The sequence below is a fragment of the Beta vulgaris genome, chromosome 5, assembly GCF_026745355.1.
Source record: "Beta vulgaris subsp. vulgaris cultivar EL10 chromosome 5, EL10.2, whole genome shotgun sequence".
Classification (NCBI taxonomy): domain Eukaryota; kingdom Viridiplantae; phylum Streptophyta; class Magnoliopsida; order Caryophyllales; family Amaranthaceae; genus Beta; species Beta vulgaris.
In genome coordinates, this window is record NC_079206.1 from 62221799 (window position 1) to 62241721 (window position 19923).

Sequence of the window (19923 nt, forward strand, 5' to 3'; positions counted from 1 at the left end):
TACATGCATTTAAGATAAATTTCCCCTCTTTATAAGAGCAAATAATTAACTAGATCAGATTCAAACCCCGAAATGAGTTAATAGCACATGAAATATCTTATTAACATGATGTATTGACTAAAGAAATATAAATAGGCATATCATTGAGACACTTCTAAAACCATAGAGCAACCTGGAGATATTCAACAACCACAGGGATACCCCATTTTTTTGAAAGAAGGGTCACCAACCTAACAGGTCAAAAATTGCAAAGCTTTCATCGTAGGCAACAGAACATAAATGTAATATGACAAATAAACAGAATTTTTAGACCCACCTTTAGTAATTGATAAGTGCTTCTCGTTCTTAGTTTCGAAGGATCGCCATCTTAAGTTTATCTGAACATCAAAGATCAGAAAGCTCATTTCAGATTTCTATAAAATGAGGTAGGATTATGAAATGGCACCTCAAAATACTAATTAGTTATGAGTACTTTTCTGAAAGGGGCACAAGGTATGTACTCCCTCCGTTCTCAGGGAAGGGGGAGGTCAAAATAAGTCATGATTATGCAACTAACCATGTAAATTTTTGACAATGTTTCCCATCTTATCTTTACTATTACTAAAAGCATTAGTCATATTTTTCCCACAACATTTATATTCATAACTAGGGGTATGTCACTCAGTGTTCTTTTACCTCAATTTTTGTGCATAATTTTAATTTCTAAGAAATACCATACAGAGAGGTGGAAGGAATGCCAAGCAACAATTCTAGACTTACTGCAAAAGGACAGCCAAGCAGAAATACTGATAACTTGCACAAGTGATTGACTACATCTGCTAGACAATTTGCTTGATGCTCGTTAATGATTATAGCAGAAACTAAAATGTCCAAAGTTAAAACAGAGAAAAATAGGAAATGTTGGAGTGTTCAACTTTTCTTGTATGTTAGTTGACCTTCCTCCAGTTCATCGGACATTAATACTTGTTTCAAAAATCTGGTTATGGTTTATAACCGTGAATTTTAGAGGTTGAAAACTTGATTTACATCATGCAAAAAACTTCAAGGCAGTAGTTACTATGCTCACTTTGATAAACACAAAGCTAATACTGATAGCACGAATCTCTCTCATTGAGATATCTATGGTGAGCTAATACATTTGGCTTGTCCAGGACATAAACCAATGAAAGGATTAGATATGCTTAGCCTATAATCAACGAACCTTGAATCAAAGGCATCATGCAGAAGTGACCAAAGAAATTACAAAGTTCACCTTAAGCAAATAGCAATCCATTAACCAAAGAACTCATATGAAAAAGAAGAGGTCCTTGACAAGATAAGATGATGACAGAAAAATGGAGCATAAAGACTATATAAACACCGACTTAATTCACAAATGCAGCATCAACAGAGATCTCATATTTTTACAGCAAAATAAGTAGACAAAGCAAAAATCAAGGAGCATTGTCACCATAAAAACACAATTATAAGAAAAGAGAATAAGGGGTTGGGGGGTATTGTTGATAAGAGGAGAATATAGACGAGGAGGACAAGACATTTTCAAACTAAAACATAAAATATAAGTCTAGATCCATGGAAGTATTTAACACTACATCACATAGAAACCCCAGCACAATCAAAAGCAATCTCTAGATGACCAGTCTACTCTGCAGAAGTGTGATCTTGAAGATTCTAGGAATAAGCTTCAACAAAATTCCCCATACAATTGGCAAAAATCATGTAATTATTATAACCCCATATTCCTCCTCTTTCAGCCACATAAAATTATGCCTTTTTGATGCTTCTAACTTTTGAGTAGCAAAACCAGATTTCTCCGGATAATGTAAGATTCTAGACCATATATCCCAAGAAATAGGTAACACGAGCAGAAAATAATTTAGACTAGAAAGACAAACACTATAAGGTTCATAACCTATAGAAGATTGTTCACATTTTTCCTCTCATATAGCTGCCCTGCTGCCCAAGGTCATCGACTTACAATAAAAACTTATCCTGCCAAATAAAACTGGGAATACTAAAAACATTGTCACAACCAGTCTCTACCTAGAACTAGAGATCATAATAATCATGTCCGCCCATTAAGTAGATATCACCATAACAAGTATAGTATGACTAGTAGTTCTACCAGATCCTACCAAAAATTACATTTTCTTCAGCTTCTAAGGAGTAGTACCACTTATAATCCATCTAATCTGAATTGCCACCCAGCTAAAATAAATTTACTTACTCAGGGTCAATATCAAGAGTGAATTCGTTCCCTAATTCGCTAAACCCCCGCGAACTGCGATCCCAAGAAGGCAAGAAGGTGGATTGGTACATACAAGTCATAGCTTTGGGGCTAATTAAACAAAATTTGGTGGCAAATTGCATTTCTGTACCCGTTCTTGTACTGCAAATTAGGTAACACTTTGTTCACCAATAAAAATTGAATCCTTCAATTACAAATATATATGCCTTCCCATCCAATTACTGTCAACCAGTTTTTCAGCAGACTACTGTTTGTGATTTAGACAACAATAATACTAAAAACACATTTGTCATTCAGAAGAGATAGAAAGATTAAAGCAACAACAAAAATAACAAAGTAGAAGTATAAACAACAACAAAAAATTGCATATTCACACAAAACCAACTACAATTTTAACAAATTACAGTTAAAATTAGCTACCACATACCCAAAATAGAACATTTTCCAACAATATCTCAAAGACCCAGATAAAAATTGAAGCTTGCAAATGCATTAAAATGGCAAATAATCTTAAAGAATTGTAATAGTGGAAATTAAAAATAAGTATCAGAAAAAATCACCAGGTAGCTTTGTCTGCTGCAATTGAGAGGAGGAGAGAGAGAGGACGCAAAGCAAGAAAAAGAGCCACTAACTTTCACTGCCATGCTCAAATCAATTGGTATTGAAGAATCAAAACACCCATTTGGATTTTAAGACAAGTTTTTATTTTTTAAGAGACATGCATTTGGGAATTTATCAGCGAGAGAAGAAAATGAAATGATGGAAATTATAAGAAAATCGGAGAGGTTTAAAGGTATATTATTCTAATGTTTATGACTTGTGTAGTTGTGTTTGTGAAGGAATAAGGTGTGCAAACGACGGGGAATTGACTTTTTGGCTAATGCTTGCCTCTTCTTCGTTTAGTGAAATGCTAGTTTTTTTTTACCTATATCCATATGAGTCACGAAGGTAGTATAAAAAAGAGAAGGAAAATTCGAATTTGTGACCTCATTCACAATACTTTAATCTTAACCACTAGGCCAAGATATCATTGATTGGTAAAGTAAAAGATTAGTAGAAGTGGGAGAATTTTTTAGCTCCAATGAGTCTGTGTTTTTTTTTTTGTTGAGAGGAGCTCCAATGAATCTGATCTTACTAGGAATGCATAATAATTGTATTATTATGGCAATTCTATAGTAAGTATGCTAATCTTTTTTAAAAAAAAAATAGTAACTCTTGTATAATATCGTCTAAATAAAAAAAGGTGCAAATCCAACTCATTTTAGCGTTACTTTGCAAGTCAAAAGCGTCATTTAAAGAATTAAAGGGGTCACTTTTAGATAATAGATCACGGGTTATCTATTTCTGAGAGTGTCACCTTTACCATAAATGTCTCCTTTATGACAACAAGTTATTCACGTCTTACCATAAATCACATTAAGAAGATCTTATAAGAGACTTCATTGAAAAATAAAGGGTTATTAAACGCAACCCTCATCCATGCAACATAGTCTTTTAATCTCTTTCCTACATATTTTCAATAAAAAAAAATTTTGTACTACTTCCATACCTAGATAAATGTAAATTGCAAGAGATTAATTGACCAAAATTGAATTAAATTTTCAGTAGGAAAGACCCAATTATCATGCCAGGAATTAATTATGTTCCCATTACCAACTTGCCATTGAAGACTAGTTTTAAATATTGGTCGCAGAGACATAAGTTTTTTCCATTGCCAAGAAGAGTTTTGAGACACTTTATAAGTCAAGAAATCTCTATTACAATACTTTTTTCTCGATAGCATCACCCAAAGATTGAATCATTTCTAACGAGTTTCCATAAAAGTTTCATTTGGTTAGCAACATTATTAACATAGGCTTTCCTAAATCCCAGTCTGCCATACGGTGTCGGAGAACAAATTATATCCCTGCCTATCAAATTGGGAGCCTTATAGTTCGGATCCCTATTCCAGAAGAAATTTCCATAATTACTATCAAGCTTGGAAACAATATATTGGGGGAGAAGGAAACTCTGCATTTGATAATTGGCTTTAGAAGCCAGATTGGCTCGCAGCAAGACGGCTCTACCTGCCTGCCTATGAAAGAGAAGTAGCTTTCCATTTCGGTTGTTGGGCCTGAACTTTGTTAACTATAGGCATATACGTCTCCTTAGTGACACGACGATCAATAATAGTGCAGCCCAAACCAAATAACTCTCCAAAGAAGAGGAGTCCACATACCAAGGATTTCCTGAAACACCTTTCTCTTATCTGCAGAGACATTATCCATACATTTAAACGTCGATTTATTATAATTAACTAATTAACCATACATTAGACAATATTTATCTAAGATCGATCGAATAGCCTTACAACTATCCACATTTGCCTTAGCAAAAATCATAGTATCATCAGCAAAAGTTAGGAATAGAACTTTCACCCCTGACTTTCCAATGGAAACTCCCACAAGTTTACCATTAATTAGCTACACTATTATGATGAAGTTGACGAGCTAATAATTCAGCACATAAGATAAAAAGATAAGGAGAAAGAGGGTCTTCTTGACGAATCCCTCGAGAAGGGAAAAATCTCTCGCCGGGAATGCCATTAGCTAATACCGAGAAAGAGACCGAGGAAAGACAAACCCGAATCCAACTGATCCAAGTCTGGCTAAACCCCAGATGCCCTACCATAGCATAAATGAATTCCCACTCCAATCGGTCGTACGCTTTCTCCACATCAAGTTTAATAGCAATCCAGCCTTCCTTACCAGATTTCTTTCTAAAAGAATGGAAGACTTCATGAGCTATTAAGATATTATCTTGGATAAGTCGCTCTGAAACAAAAGCATCCTGCAAGGGATGAATAATTCGTCCAAGAACAACTTTTAGACGGTTAGCTAAAATTTTTGCAATTATTTTGTAAATAGTGGAGCATAGACTGATTGGTCGAAAATGCGATGTTTTCTCCGGATTTTCAATTTTGGGGATAAGAGCTAGAAAAGTATGGTTAATCTCAGTCAAGATTTTACCAGAATGAAAGAAAGCTCTAATAGCTCGGATAACTGATTATCCAACTAAGGTCCAATACTTTTGGAAGAAAAAAAGGGGGAAGCCATCAGGACATGGGGTTTTGTCGGGGGCCAGATCAAAAGCTGCATCTTTAATTTCGTCATCTGAAACTACATCTATAAGGTTGCGATTATCATCATCTGTTATGATGGTAGTTATAAGGTCAAAATCAACAGAATTATCGAAATCACACCGAGAGTCTTTAGTAAATCTATCCTGAAAATCTTGAGTGAGGAATGAGATATCACATCCGGATCGGAAATAGATTGTCCCTAAGCATCCAGGATGGATTTAATCTGATTTCGATTACGTCTAATGATCCGTAAGGGTCTAATAATATACTTTTATAGTTTATTCGTCCTATAATAGTTTTTTTTCATGATAATTTATACATACCTTTAACAATTAATATCCATAATTATATATTAATTTAATTATAAATGATGATTTATAAACGTATATTGGAATAAATTTGACAAAGTTATATGATATCATATTTTTATATGGTAAGATATTTTCTAATAAATTAGTAATAGTGTATGGTCTTGTTTGATTCGTCTCAATTAGTACATTATTAATATTCAATCGTTATAATTTCCACTAATATATAATAAAAGATATTTAACTTCAAAGATGTGTATTGAAAGATATGTACAGGAAAATGAGAAAGAAAAAAAAAAGTATCTATGATGAGACAAATGGACTAAGAGAGTAATATTTTTCATACAACACTTCCAAAATAAATTGAATTTACACTCTAGTATAAGAATGAAATTCAATTTCTATTTCCTTCTTGTGTTTTATTTTGGCACTACTATTTCTTATGTGTGAATGACAACATTAATGATTTTAAGGAAAAACAGGAAAATATTGGAGAAAATTCAAAAGGAGGGTTGAAGATAATTTTTACCATATTGAGAATTCTATTGGAAAAAACTAAAATCAATATTACACCAAAAATATACACAAAGTTTGCGAACTTTGGAAGGCTTTCCTTGATTTTTATTAAGAATTTCATTAGGATAAATCTATTTGACACCCCATACATTTGCTCCATGTAACTAGGGATAATTGGATACGTACAGGTTTAGGCTCTGTTTTTTGGAGCTGAATTAATGAAAATTCAGTTCAGTTCAAAAAATTTAGTTCAGTTTAAATTTTTTTAGTTCAAGTCAGTTCAAGTTATTTCAGTTCAAAAAAAAAAAAAACAGAGCCTTATTAGGTACGGTGCCAGGTGGTGAGGTAGGAAAGGGATAAAAGTTTTTTTTAATAATCTTTTTTAAATAAATGATTTTTAACAAAAAAAAGGAAAAATAAATAATTAAATCTGATTTTAACCTGAAGAACAGGTAGCAGGTCATGCGGTTCATTTTTGGAAGACACCCCATAAAGGTCGGATTATTTTGGAATAATCGAAAGGTCGGTTTATTTTTGGCGGACCACTGAAAGGTCGGATTATTTTTGTGAATTTTTCCTTTATGAAACTCTTGCGATAAAATATTCAAAACTCAAAAGGATTCATTAAAACAATGTTAAAACTCATGTGATTAATTATTTGAACTCAAAACATTATTAAAACATAATTTTTCAGATTTATTACAAGTATAAAATATGTGATTAATAATTTATAAGTGTATGAAATTAATTAAAAACAAGAGAAAAGAGAGAGAAAAAACCGAACAAGGAGGAAGGAAATGAAGGCCGAGTGGTGGTGAAGCGCACTCGGTGGCTGCGCCGGCGAGTGAGTGGTGGCGCCACTCGTCAGAGGTGGTCGGCGAGGGAGGCCGACCAAGAGGGCCGAGCAAGAGAGAGAAAAAGAGAGAAAAGAAAAGAGAGGAAAAAGAATGAAAAATTGTGAAGCTCATCAAATGAATTGAAGGGGTATTTATAGAGTGTGGTTGGGTTGGATTTTAGGACATAAGAATATTGTGGAAGGAATGGAAAATAAAATCTAAGAAGATGTCATGAAATATTAAGGAAAGGTGAATAATTGTTTTCTTGCAAAGCAAGTTTATAAAATTTAGGAAGGTTAGAAGATGGATCATGAAAATATGGTTAGACCGTGATCCAAGACCACTTTGGGCATGTTGAAGGGTCACATGGCCCTAATCAAATTTTTTTTTCTTCTTTTTATTTTTTTTCTTTTCCAATTAATAAATTACGACTTCCAGTTTAAGAAATTATTTTTATAAAACACACTTTTTATTTTGAAAATAGCTTTTGCCACCAAAATTCAAATATTTTTGGCTCTAATCTTTCAAACTTTGAGTAAAATTACCAAAATACCCTTTTTTCATTAAAAATAATTAGAAAATACTTTAAAAATACATGTCAAAAATACGGGATATTACAGTCTACCCCCCTTAAAAGAAGTTTCGACCCGAAACTTAGCCATTTTATAAAACAATTTTGTCATTTTATAAAACAATTTTTTCATAAACCTTCAGATTCATGCACATCCTAGAAACACAACAAGGACACAAAGCACATAATTGACTCAAAATTTTCAAAAATTGACCAAAAAGACGAACGCGCGAAACTCTATCGCATATTCTACCCCCCTTAAAAAGAGTTACGCCCCCGTAACTCCTCAACTAACCTTAGACAAAAAGCTCAGGGTAACGTTTTCGCATATCGTCCTCTGCTTCCCAAGTAGCTTCTTTGGTCTTGTGATCTGACCACAACACTTCCACTTAATTCCTTGTACTTCTCACACACCTTACTATCGAGTATTTGAAAAAAACTCTTTCAATAATGTTCAACTCTTAGATCAAACTTACTACTTGTATTTGAATGATGCCTGTTTGTACAATAAATGGTACTGCTGACGTGACAACTGCCAATGGGCCTGTGCTGTTGGTGTTGAGCCTCTTGCCTAATCCGGTTACCTGCAAAACCTAGTCAAGACTACCCTGGGGGTAACCCTGGAACAGCCCCTTCGATGGAGGTATTAGAGTTTTTACCAGGGTATGATCAAAGATCTAGAGAGAGAAATAGATATGAAGTGTTTATGTCAACTTACCGGGCCTAGATGGCTTTTGGTTGCCTTATATATCACCAAGGGTGATATGTGGCAGTTACACCTTCAATGGTTATGTGTCGAGCATAGGCACTTGGTAGGTGTCAAGCTCATGAAGCACCTTTTGACCATGTGCTGGCAGGTTAGACTCTACCAGGGGCCTGGTAGCTGCTGCGACACTTGTATTCCACTTTGCTATTCCCATGGGCTTGGTAGATATTTGGCCTACTAGGCTAATACACACCAATAACTAACCCCCCAGACCTGGTAATATTCAAGGGATTTTACCAGGGTACCAGGGTCTGCCCCTGGTCCCTTCAGGTATTTCCAAGGCCATGTGTTTACCCTGGAAACCAAGTTTACCTTGATTAGTGGGTAGTAATCCTCTTTGCAGTTATTACTGGCAGGGGGTAATTACTACCCCACTAACCAGCAGTTATTACTGCAGTTGGCAATTTAATGATATTTGGCTCCGTAATAAAGGCGGGTCACTTCTCACTTCTACCTTTACAAATTTAAAACCATCAAAGCACAAAGCTTTTCAGAGAGAGAAAAACCCTTAGAGGCAAAACAGAATTTTCACCAAAAAACCTCCAAATTCCCGAGTGAAATTCGAAGAATTTGAAGCTTCAATCATCACAAGTAACCTGGTAGTTGGTGCTTCGTTTCTGACAGAAGATTCAGAGGAAGTGTGCTTGCCATAGACTGTAGCAGTTTGATCAATTTGATCAATTTGACAGGTAACTTCCTCCTTCTTGGTTGAATTTAACTTTGCATGTCTACCATTCATGGTTGTTTTTGTGAATTTGGTTGAATAGTTTGGTGATTTTTCTTTGTTTCTTCTCTTTTTGTTGCATGTGTTTGGTTTGTGTAGAATGTCAGAGGGTTATAGTGATTCCCAAAATAAATCCGAAAATTCCCCAATTATTTCTGAGGAGGAAACGAGTGAGGATTCACAACCTTTAATTAGGAGAACTACAATAATTAGGGATGTCTCCTCTAGGAGTGTGACTTCGAGACCTAGTGCCCCTGCATCTATCCCCAATGTGCCTAGTAGTGGCAGTTTTCCTTCTACTTCTAGGGAGGCTGGTACTGCCAGGGATGCAAGTACAGCCCTTAGGTTGCAGGAAGAAGAAATTCAGTGGGCCATATCAGTGGTCTAAAAGAGGAAATGGATAGATGTATGGCCTTGATCATACAGGAGGATGAACAGGCTGGTCCTTCCTTAGATAGGTGGACCAGGGCCAGAGCAAAGGCTCCTAGAGATGAGAGGGAATTTTAGAAGTTGTAGGTTTTTGGATCCTGACAACCACCACTGGTGTTCAGTGAGGTGGGCTGATACAAAGGAGAACGAGGGCCCTTTTGAAAACCTCCCTGATGGGGGCTTTCTTCAGAAGGCTTATGAGAAAAGGTTTGATATCAGAGCTGGTGTTTTGTATGGATTTGGGGACAGCTTGGATACTGGTGGGAAATCCCAAACCCTACTGACACAGCTTACTCACCACCCAGGTTTAGAATACCTGTTTTTATTTCACACCTTGAACTTGGCATCAGATTTCCCTTGCACCCTTTCATTGTTGAGTTGTTAGATATGTGGGGGATTAGCTTATCCCAATTGGCACCCAGTGATGTACAGAGGATTGTCAGCTTCATATGGGTTTGTACCTTTTTAGAGTTGGAGATGTCTACCAAAGTATTTAGGACACTTTACTGGCTGAAACCTTATAGAGGGACTTCAGTGAAGACTGGCTGGTATTCCCTAGAGGTTGGTAAGGGAGGTAATGATACCTATGCTACCTCTTATCCAGTATTGGGGAGTATGAAGAAATGGACACAACAATGGCTGTGGCTCAGAGTTCCTTTGCATGAGAAGCACCCCCACCTATACCAGGCTAGGACTGAGTTTACCAGGAACATGCCTTTGGAGAAGAAGGTTTTATCCCCCAATGCACTGACCACAGACAAGGAAATTGCCACTTTTCAGTGGTTTCAAGCTTATGGTGCCAAGGCAAAGGGAAAAAGTCCAACACCAAAAAACTGGCTTCCCCATTTTGACCTCCTGAAGGTTGAGTTGTATTTAGCAGCAGGTGGTCTGAGAAGGAGGATCTCCCAAAGTAAGTTCCTTGTTTATTTGTAGAGCTAACCATTTAGTCTCTTGTGTGTACCTTTAATTTAATGCATTTAATAGTTAACTGAAAAAGCTAACCATGTTGCATTTGTTGTGTTTGTAGGTGAAACTCATGGAAAGCTTGATTAGTCTGTCCTGAACATCAAATGGACCCCTATTAGCAATATTAATATATTGTCTTCAGAATCAAGAGTGTTGAAGGACCAGAATGTGACTTTGGATAGTCTGGTTGTTGAAGAGGAGGTGTTTGATCAACTGGCAAGAACTAAACCCACTGATCCCTGGACCGCAGAAACCTTTCAACAAAGCATCATGTCTGACAGTACTTCAGGAGCTGGTCAAGAGAACTTGCAGATTGCTGATTCTACACATCTGGCTTCAGAAGAAGGGAGTAGAGAAGCTGAGACTCCTATTACGCCACAGGGTGGGAGGAGATCAAGAGCTCCTACTCCAACTGGGAGTGGTGGCAGAGCCACCTCAGGTTCTGGCCCTAGATTTACCAGGAGCAGACTGAGAGTTCCTAACCTGAGATCTCACTAGTAGAAAAAAGGCTACTTGCTGCGGTTAAAAAGTGCCCTATTGCTGCGGAATTGGGCGCGCAGCAATTAAGGGCGCAGCAATAGGTATTAATAATATTGCTGCGGTTTTAAACCGCAGCAATATCTACAAATATTGCTGCGGTTTTTAGGCCAAACCGCAGCAATATTATTATGGATCATCTAATTAACACGAAATATTGCTGCGGTTTTGGGCCAGAAACCGCAGCAATATGATATAATTAATAATAAAAAATAGGTATATTGCTGCGGTTTTCAATAGAAACCGCAGCAATATGTACTGCTACAGACAAAAAAATTTTTTTTTTTTTTTTTGCATTTTGTCTGGAAAAAATAAAACACAACAAATTCAAAGTAATGATAAACAAAACTTTCTCAAATAATTGAGATATCAATTTTAACTAAACCAACACAACATATGCATAAACAAAAACTGACTTCAAACATTTAGATTATTCCTTACAAATCTAATAAATAACTAACTAAAATATACATTTTATGCACAATGTAAACATTGTTTTATACACAAAAAATATATAAAAAATAAATCCTAAAATAACAAATATACAAATAATAGATATAAAAAATATACAAATAACAGAGCTAAAAAAAACAGAAAATTTCTAAAATACAAATTTCTAAAATACACATTTACTTATTTGAACAAACGAAAAAAAAAAAACAAACAAAAAAATATTCAGGAGCCGGTAATCCGGATTTGTCCTCGAACGAAGGGAGCCGACGAGCGCGAACGAAGGGAGCCGACGAGCGCGAACGAAGATATGTGAACGAACGACATCACCGACGAAGGAACGAAGATCTGTAAACCGGTGAACGAACGGACGAAGACGGGAACGATGGAAGCCTTAACTATTTGAACGGACGACGAAAAAAGGAAACAGATCGGTGGTGGAGATGGCGAACGACGGTTGTCTTCGTCGAAGATGAAGGTGAGAGGAGAGAGCAGCGAACGACGGTGGGAGAGAGGCCGGACTGAAGGTGAAGGTAAGGTGATGAGAAGAGAGAGGGCTGAAGGTGAGAGGAGAGAGGCCGGACTGAAGGTGAGAGGAGAGAGGTCGGACTGAAGGTGAAGGTAAGGTGAGAAGAGAGATTGCTGAAGGTGAGAGGAGAGAGGTTAGAGGAGAATGTGAAACGGCGTGTGAGTGGGAGATGTGAAGAAACAAAACAACCCTAATGGGCTTGCGTTTTATACAATTTTTTTTTAAATGTTGCTGCGGTATTAATAAATAACCGCAGCAATATACCAAATAGTTATTTTTTAATAATATTTTAATATATTGCTGCGGTTTTTTGCGAGAAACCGCAGCAATATATTTGGTCAAAATAGTCAAAAATTTTCGAAAATTTCTGTTGAAACCATATTGCTGCGGTTTTGGGCGGGAACCGCAGCAATATTGTTATTCTCTATTTTTTTTTTCTTTTTGCGTGTTATATTGCTGCGTATAGGTAAATCCGCAGCAATACCACCGCAGCAATTAGCATTTATTCTACTAGTGTCTTTGAGGGACTCTGTTTCACCTGTTCAAGGTGGAAGAGTTGTGCAAAGAGGAGGTGCAACTATGCTTGTACCTGCTGGCCATGGGCCAAGCACTAGTGGGACTTCAAGCAGAGATCCTCAAGATGCTCAGGACAAAGGAAAAAGGAAGGTTGGTGAGGTGGTATCTTTAGACAGTGATGATGGGGATGATGTCAAGAGGAGGAAAGCACAGGAAGAGGCTGGCCTTGAAGTTGCCAGGGAATTGCAAGAGGATGAATAGGCAACCACAGGTGAGGCTTTGAAAACTTTGCCTGTATTTAGTCACCTTAGTAGTTTTAGCCACTGGTATACTGATGCTGATACAGGTTCAGTTTCTTCTGCATCTACTGCTTTGTTAACAGGAGCAGGTGTTTCTGAGTTCCTGCCTGAGCAAATCATACCTGAGATCAGCACCACTCAAACCAGTACTCCCCCTATTATGACTTCAGTAGCAACAACATCAACAGCAGTACCAATAACAACAACAACAACAACAACAACGACAACAGCAACAACAACAACAGCAACAGCAACAGCAACAACAATAACCAGGTGGTCAGAGCTACCTGCCTCATCCTCATCAGGACCATTATATGGAAGTGCCCCAATCCCACTTGCAGTTAGGTCTGCATTAGGAGAAGCTAGAACCTACCCCAACAGGGGTTTGGATGGGACAAAAATTGATGAGGGTAGCCTGGTTGCTAGGAACTTGCTATTCCATGCCATATCTCCTTATGATGCTCCAATTTTAGAGACTGACAAAATCTCTAACCACCTTTTTGAATACCACATGGCACAGGTAATAAGTCTTCCCAACTTTCTTTTCAAATAACATGTATTATTTTACTGAAATATTTTGAGAAAGAACCCTAATGCTTATGGATTCATGCTATGCAGGCTATCAAACATGGTTTGATCACCTCTCTGAGTTTTGAAGTCATGACTCATGCCTGCTCAGGGCTTGCACATCAGACTAGACAGCTGGAAGGGAAACATCTGACCTTGGAGCAGGACTATGAGCAGTTGAAAAGAGCTGCCAATGTGAAGGTTGACAGGGTGCAAAATGAACTGAAAGATGTCAAGAACAAGAATGCAACCCTGAAAACTGAGAGACAAGCACTTCTTCTTGCTAGGGATCAAGCCCAAGAGGGCAAGGAACAAGCAGAAAGAAGGGCTAATGAGCTGACTTAGAACCTCACATTCGGGGACAGCAAAATCAATGATCTCAATAAGGAGAAGGTGGCCTTGGAGACCAGTCTGATTTTGGAGAGAGGGAATATGGTGCTGGCAAATGAGCAAGTCAAGAAGCTGACTGAAGAGCTGGCTGTGCTGAAGGATGAGAAGCAGAGGATGCAAGAAGATTTAGAGAATAGCTTCTATTACACCTGGCTAGTTTGCTTTAGATGTGCAAGGCATATTGACCCTGGTTTTGATTGGTCCAAGATGGATGAAGCATTGGAGGCTGGAATTGGAGAGATCAGCCAGCCAGGAGAAGTGTTACCACCAAGTCTTGCTGATTTCTTTGCTCTCAACAGAGATGATCAAGTGACTGAACATGCAGAAACTGTGGAGACAGAAAATATGCAGGAAGACAGAGGTATTGAACTGACTTTCCCTGGTGACACACCAGGCCTTGATGACTTGGTTTTGGCCATAAACATGGGGAATGACTTTGTGACAGGTGATGCCAATGATCCAGTCAACCTCCAAGGTGATACACCCATGACTGATGTGACTTCTCCTGTTCCAGCAAATATAAACCTTCCAACAGCTCAAAGTACCAACCAGGATGTGCCTGACACGGAGAAAACAACAGAATAAGGAACAAGGATGGTGGATGAACAAGCTCCAGTAGAGGAGACCAGGCCTGCTGAGATGACTCAGCCAGGAAATGATCAAGACAGCCAATACCAGGAAGAAGGGAATGCAGATGACCCACAAAATGAAAGTGATGCAACTGAGAGGTCCCAACTGAATGCCTCTGCATAGGAATTTTGGTGGCTTCCTGGAATGTCAGAAGTTTCCTCATGTGGGAGCTCTTCTGACCTAGTTTGCTGATGTACTCCATGGTCTGGCTTGTTCTAGCCTTACCTTTGTTTTAGCCCCTTTCAAATACTTTTGCCTCTCGTGCTATTTGAACAATATTTATATTTATGTTTGAAAAAACAATGGCTACTGGTCCTTGACAAGGCCCTCTTTTGAGCCTGTACCAGGCAGCCACCAGTCTGTAATAGTTAGCCCATAAGGGCAGTAGTATTTTTAGTCTTCTTATGCTTATGCCTCAGAACTTATGACAATGGCAATTATGGATTTATGGATGCCCTTTTTAATGCAATGTATGCACAAGTAAATCCAGAATTTAGGTTTAAATTGCTGGTATTTAAATGTTTGATACTATTAACATGTGTAGGGATACCAACCAGGGGTATGGATACCAGGTGTACCTATTAGCCCCCCAAGACTTAAGTGAAGTAATATGGAAAATATATTAATCACATAAGTTTTATACTTGGACATACTTATCATTGAATAGATAGGTAAAATTAATTGTTAATTATTGTGATAAATAATTAACTCGTCTTACAGAATAAAACAAAATAGGCATGTTTTTGCATACCTACCAGGGGTACAGATACCAGGGGTACCTATTAGCCCCCCAAGACTTAAGTGAATTAATACGTAAAAAATATTAATCACATAAGTTTGTAAGTTGGATTAGTTATATCAAATGATTATACTAAAAGGTAACTCATGCAAAATTTATAAGACAAAAAATCTGTTTAATTTTGGACATGGTCAGACCAGAAGACATAATCATTCTGGTACCTGGTGCTATTGAACAGGATTTGAAACTAGAAGACATGATCTTACTAGCACCTAACTCTGTTTAAGGAGCAGGATTTTTACCAAGTGACATGATCAACTTGGTACCTGGTTGTGGTGAATCAGGATTTTAAATCAGATGACATGGTCATACTGATACCGTATCTCATAAAGAATAGGATTTTAACCAGGGGACATAATCATGCTGGTACCTGGTTCTGGTGAACTAGGATTTTTACTAGGCGGCTCTTCACCAGCCTGGTACCTAACTCTGTTTAAGAGTAGGATTTTTACCAGGTGGTTCTTCACCAGCCTGGTACCTAACTCTGTTTAAGAGTAGGATTTTTACCAGGCGGTTCTTCACTAGCCTGGTACCTAACTCTGTTTAAGAGTAGGATTTTTACCAGGTGGCTCTTCACCAGCCTGGTACCTAACTCTGTTTAAGAGTAGGATTTTTACCAGTCAGTCATGAGGCAAACTCTGGTTGCTCCAACAGAGAGACACAGCTGCAGACCAGCAATGGCAGCTTCATATTCAGCTTCATTATTTGTAGCTTAGAATTGAAATTTGAGAGCATATTCAATAACATCCTTTTCAGATGAGAGCAAGACCACACCAACCCCTGAACCTGTGTCAGTGGAAGATCCATCTGTATAAACAGTCCATGGGTCTGATTGTGTGGTATGCTCCTCATAGTTTGAGCATTCAGCTAAAAATCAGCTAAAGCTTGAGCCTTGATAGCTGTTCTTGGTTGCAAAGTGATTCCAAAACCAGTTAACTCAAGGGCCCAATTAGTCAACCTGCCAAAATTTTCAATTCTTTCTAATGACTTTTCCAAAGGTAAGTCAGTTAGAACAGTAATAGGATGGGCATCAAAGTAAGGCCTTAGCCTTCTGGCAGCAGTTATAATAGCATAAGCGGCCTTCTCAATCATAGGATACCTGGTTTCTGCACCAGTGAGAGCATGACTCACAAAATATACTGGCTGCTGGATCTTGTCTTGCTCTCTTAATAAGACAACACTGACTGCAGATTGGCTTACAGCAATGTATAGAAACAGTGTTTCACCTGGAACAGGTCTTGCAAGAGTTGGAAGTTTCACCAGGTGCTCCTTTAGTTGCTTAAATGCTTCATGCTGCTCAGGTCCCCAATTGAATTATTTGTTGCCCTTCAGAACTTTGAAAAAAGGTTGTGACTTTTCAGATGACCTGGCAATGAATCTTGATAGAGCTGCCATTCTTCCTGTGACCCTCTGAATATCCTTGATGCTTCTTGGTTCAAGCAAGTCTAGAGCTGCCTTTACCTTGTCAGGATTGGCATCAATTCCCCTTTGGCTGACCATAAACCCAAGAAATTTTCCAGACCTAACTCTAAAAACACACTTCTTGGGGTTAAGTTTGACCTAAAATTTTCTTAAGTTGGCAAAATTCTTAGCAAGATCTTCAACATGGTCCTCTAGATGAACACTCTTCACAATTGCATCATCCACATAGACTTCAAGGTTTATGCTCCTTTGAGCTTCAAATGCCTGGTCCATCATTCTTTGATATGTGGCATCAGCATTTTTCAATCCAAATGGCATCATAACATAGTTATATACACCACAACTGGTAATGAAGGCAGTCTTCTTTTTGTCTAGTGGATGCATATGAATTTGATGATAACCAGAGAAAGCATCCGTGAATGTGAGCCTTGCATGACCACTGGTGGAATCAACCAGTTGATCTATCCTTGGAAGAGGATAACAGTCTTTTGGACATGCTTTGTTGAGGTCAGTGAAATCAACACACATCCTCCAGGAGGAGTTTGGTTTTTTCACCATAACGACATTTGCAAGCCAATCTGGATAATGGCAGAGCTCAATAAACCTAGCATCCAATAGCTTGTTTACCTCTGCTTCAATGGCTTGATTTTTTTCATAGGAGAAATGTCTTTTCTTCTGCTTCACAGGTTTCTTAGTGGGATCAATTGTGAGATGATGTGATATTATACCAGGGTCAATCCCTAGCATTTCATCAGCTGAATAAGCAAAGACATCTTCATGTGCTCTGAGCAAGTTGATAAGATTACACCTTTCATGGGTTCCAAGGTCTGATCCAATCTGTACCATTCTGTCAGTTCCCTCCATAAGAGGGACTGACTCTGTACCCTCCACAGGCTGTGGAGCCTCCACCCTATCCAACTCAACCAGGGGACCAGTAGAGAACTGGCCTGGTTCATGGGGATGAGTGTTAGACGAACCTGAACCTACTTTAATCTCCTGCCTTTTTAGAGGTTGAGGGTTCACCTCAACTTCCATGTCCCTAACCTGCTTGCGAAGCTGAACAGAATCTTCATTTCTGGTGGTCTTGGCCGAGGCCAAATGACAGGATCTGGCTGCCATTTGTGACCCTTTCAGGATGGCAACCTGTCCATTGTCAGACATATTTGAAACATAGATGATAGGTAGATGCTACCCCTTCAAATGCACTCATGAAAGTGTGTCCCATAATAATGTTGTAAGGTGAATAGGCTTCCACCACTTGAAACCTGACCAATGCAGTCCTACCAAGTTCCTCATTTCCTAAGGTTACAGAGAGGTTAATTTCTCCTCTTGGGAGGATTGAACCACCTGAAAACCCGGTTATGGGACCTGATGTGGGTTCCATATCTTTGTTCTGCAAATCCATTTTCTAGAAAACCTGGTAATACAAAACATTTACAGAACTACCACCATCTAAGAGGACCTTATGGACCAGGTGGTTGCATACTTAAATTGAACAAACTAAGGGATCATTGTGGGGATGGACCAGACCTCTACAATCTTGTGGCCCAAAACTAATCTCAGGAAATTCAGTTTCATAAGTACTTGAAAAACTAACACCTCTAACCTCATTCTTCAGATGATTCCTGGAGACTGGTGGACCAAAGATAACTGAGATTTCATTGATTGGACGTTTGGACTGATACCTTTTGGAAGGCTCTAGTATGTCCTCCGTTTGAGCCTGGTCTCTATCTTCTTGTTCCTTAGCAAACTTTTTGTATTGACTAAAGAACCCCTTTCTGATTAGATCCTCCAAGTTGTTCTTCAGCTGCACACACTCTTCTGTGGAATGACCAGGGCACTCGTGGAAATCACAGAACTTGTTAGGATCTTTTCCAGCTTTTGCCCTTTTTGGTGGCCTTGTCCACCTGTCTTCATTCTTATGGGTGGCAAAAATAACTGCCCTGTCAGCATTAAGAGGAGTGAAACTTTCAAAGATAGGAGGAACGTTTGCTGCCTTTTCCTTCTTCTTTTCATCCCTTTTTTCCTTCCTTGACTTCTGAGCAGTTGGTGATGCTTTATCATCTTTCTTGGTTGCAGGAGCACTTCCTGGTGCAGTAGTTTTGTTGAATTATTCCAGGGTGATGTAGTCATCTGATATATGCATGGCCTGGGCCAGGGTTTCCACCTTAGACTTGGTAAGGTGGTCCCTAAAAGGACCAGGTCTTAAACCATATTGTAAAGCCATAATGACCACATCAGGTTTGGATTTTGAAACCGTAATAGCCTCTTTATTAAACCTAGTGAGGTAATCACGCAGGCTTTCATCCTTGCCCTGCTTGACAGACATGAGTTCAACAGATGCCTTCTGCCTTCGTCTACCACTTATGAAGTGGTTTCGAAACTGCTCTACCAGGTCACTGAAGTTGTAGATGCTACCAGGTGGTAAACTTCGAAACCAGGCCTGGGCAACTCCTGATTCCACACACTGTCTGGCCTGTACCCTAGCTCGAGGTAGCACCAGTGGTAGGCTGACTTTGTGTGGGGTCGCGTCCTCTTAATCTGTGGAAAGCTGAAAGGCAATTTCCCAGACGATCATGAACTGACTGGGCAGGCCTGGTGACAGGCTCTGTTCTGGCAGTCCTTGAAACTGATCCAGTGGATCTGTCCCTATGACCAGGTCTGGTAGTACCAGGCCTGGTATAAGGGTTATAGACTGGACTTCCAAATCTTACCTCTCCTATTTCCTCATCTCCCTCTAGGATATCCTCCAGAGATGGAGTTGACCCGTATGAAGGAGGTGATGGTGGTGGGGAAGGTGAATAAGTTAACCTTCTCCTAGTACGTGGTCTGGGTAGTCTCATAGAGTCGCTGACCTGATGATAATGTCCTCTGGTGGTATAGCTTGGAGTACGAGGAGTAGGCTCAAATGAGACATACTCTTGCGTAGTGCCAACCCCAGATGTACTTCCAGAGTACCTGGACGATGTTATACCAGCTCGACAAAGAATACTCCTGGCTTGCTCCACCTGCTCCGAGGTTGGTGGAGTTGAATGCTCACGAGTTCTTTGTGAGGGAGAAGGCGATTGCCGGTTATTCCCACCTAGTCTAGTAGAGCCAATGGGTGTACCTCTTAGACTTGGTGGATGTCCAACCGGTGATGGAGGTGGCCTGTGGACTCGATTACTATGACGCCTAGTGGAGTTAGAGCGCCTAGTAGAGTGGCTTTTGGCGGTCGAGGATATTTCCTCTGGCCTTTCATGATCAGGCCTGCCTCTTGGTACCGTCTCCGGATCAGCTGTTTCCATGGTTCAACCCTT

General features: G+C 38.9%; 1 protein-coding gene across 5 annotated transcripts in view; it reads right to left on the bottom strand.

Moving 5' to 3' along the window:
• LOC104894304 (hypothetical protein) overlaps nt 1-19923 on the bottom strand; it is a 45221-nt gene that overhangs the window by 3457 nt on the left and 21841 nt on the right. The window contains exons 1-2 of one of the 5 annotated variants that reach the window (XM_010680507.4): nt 2809-3392; nt 317-377 (exon numbers count right to left, since the gene is read on the bottom strand). In XM_010680507.4, coding sequence (XP_010678809.2) covers nt 317-377; nt 2809-2892 — 145 coding nt within the window. In that variant the 5' untranslated portion in view covers nt 2893-3392. Of the gene's footprint in view, nt 1-316; nt 378-759; nt 1686-2808; nt 3393-19923 lie in introns of those variants that run through there. The other 4 variants (XM_010680506.4, XM_019249713.3, XM_057395264.1 and 1 more) reach the window with 4 other exon arrangements.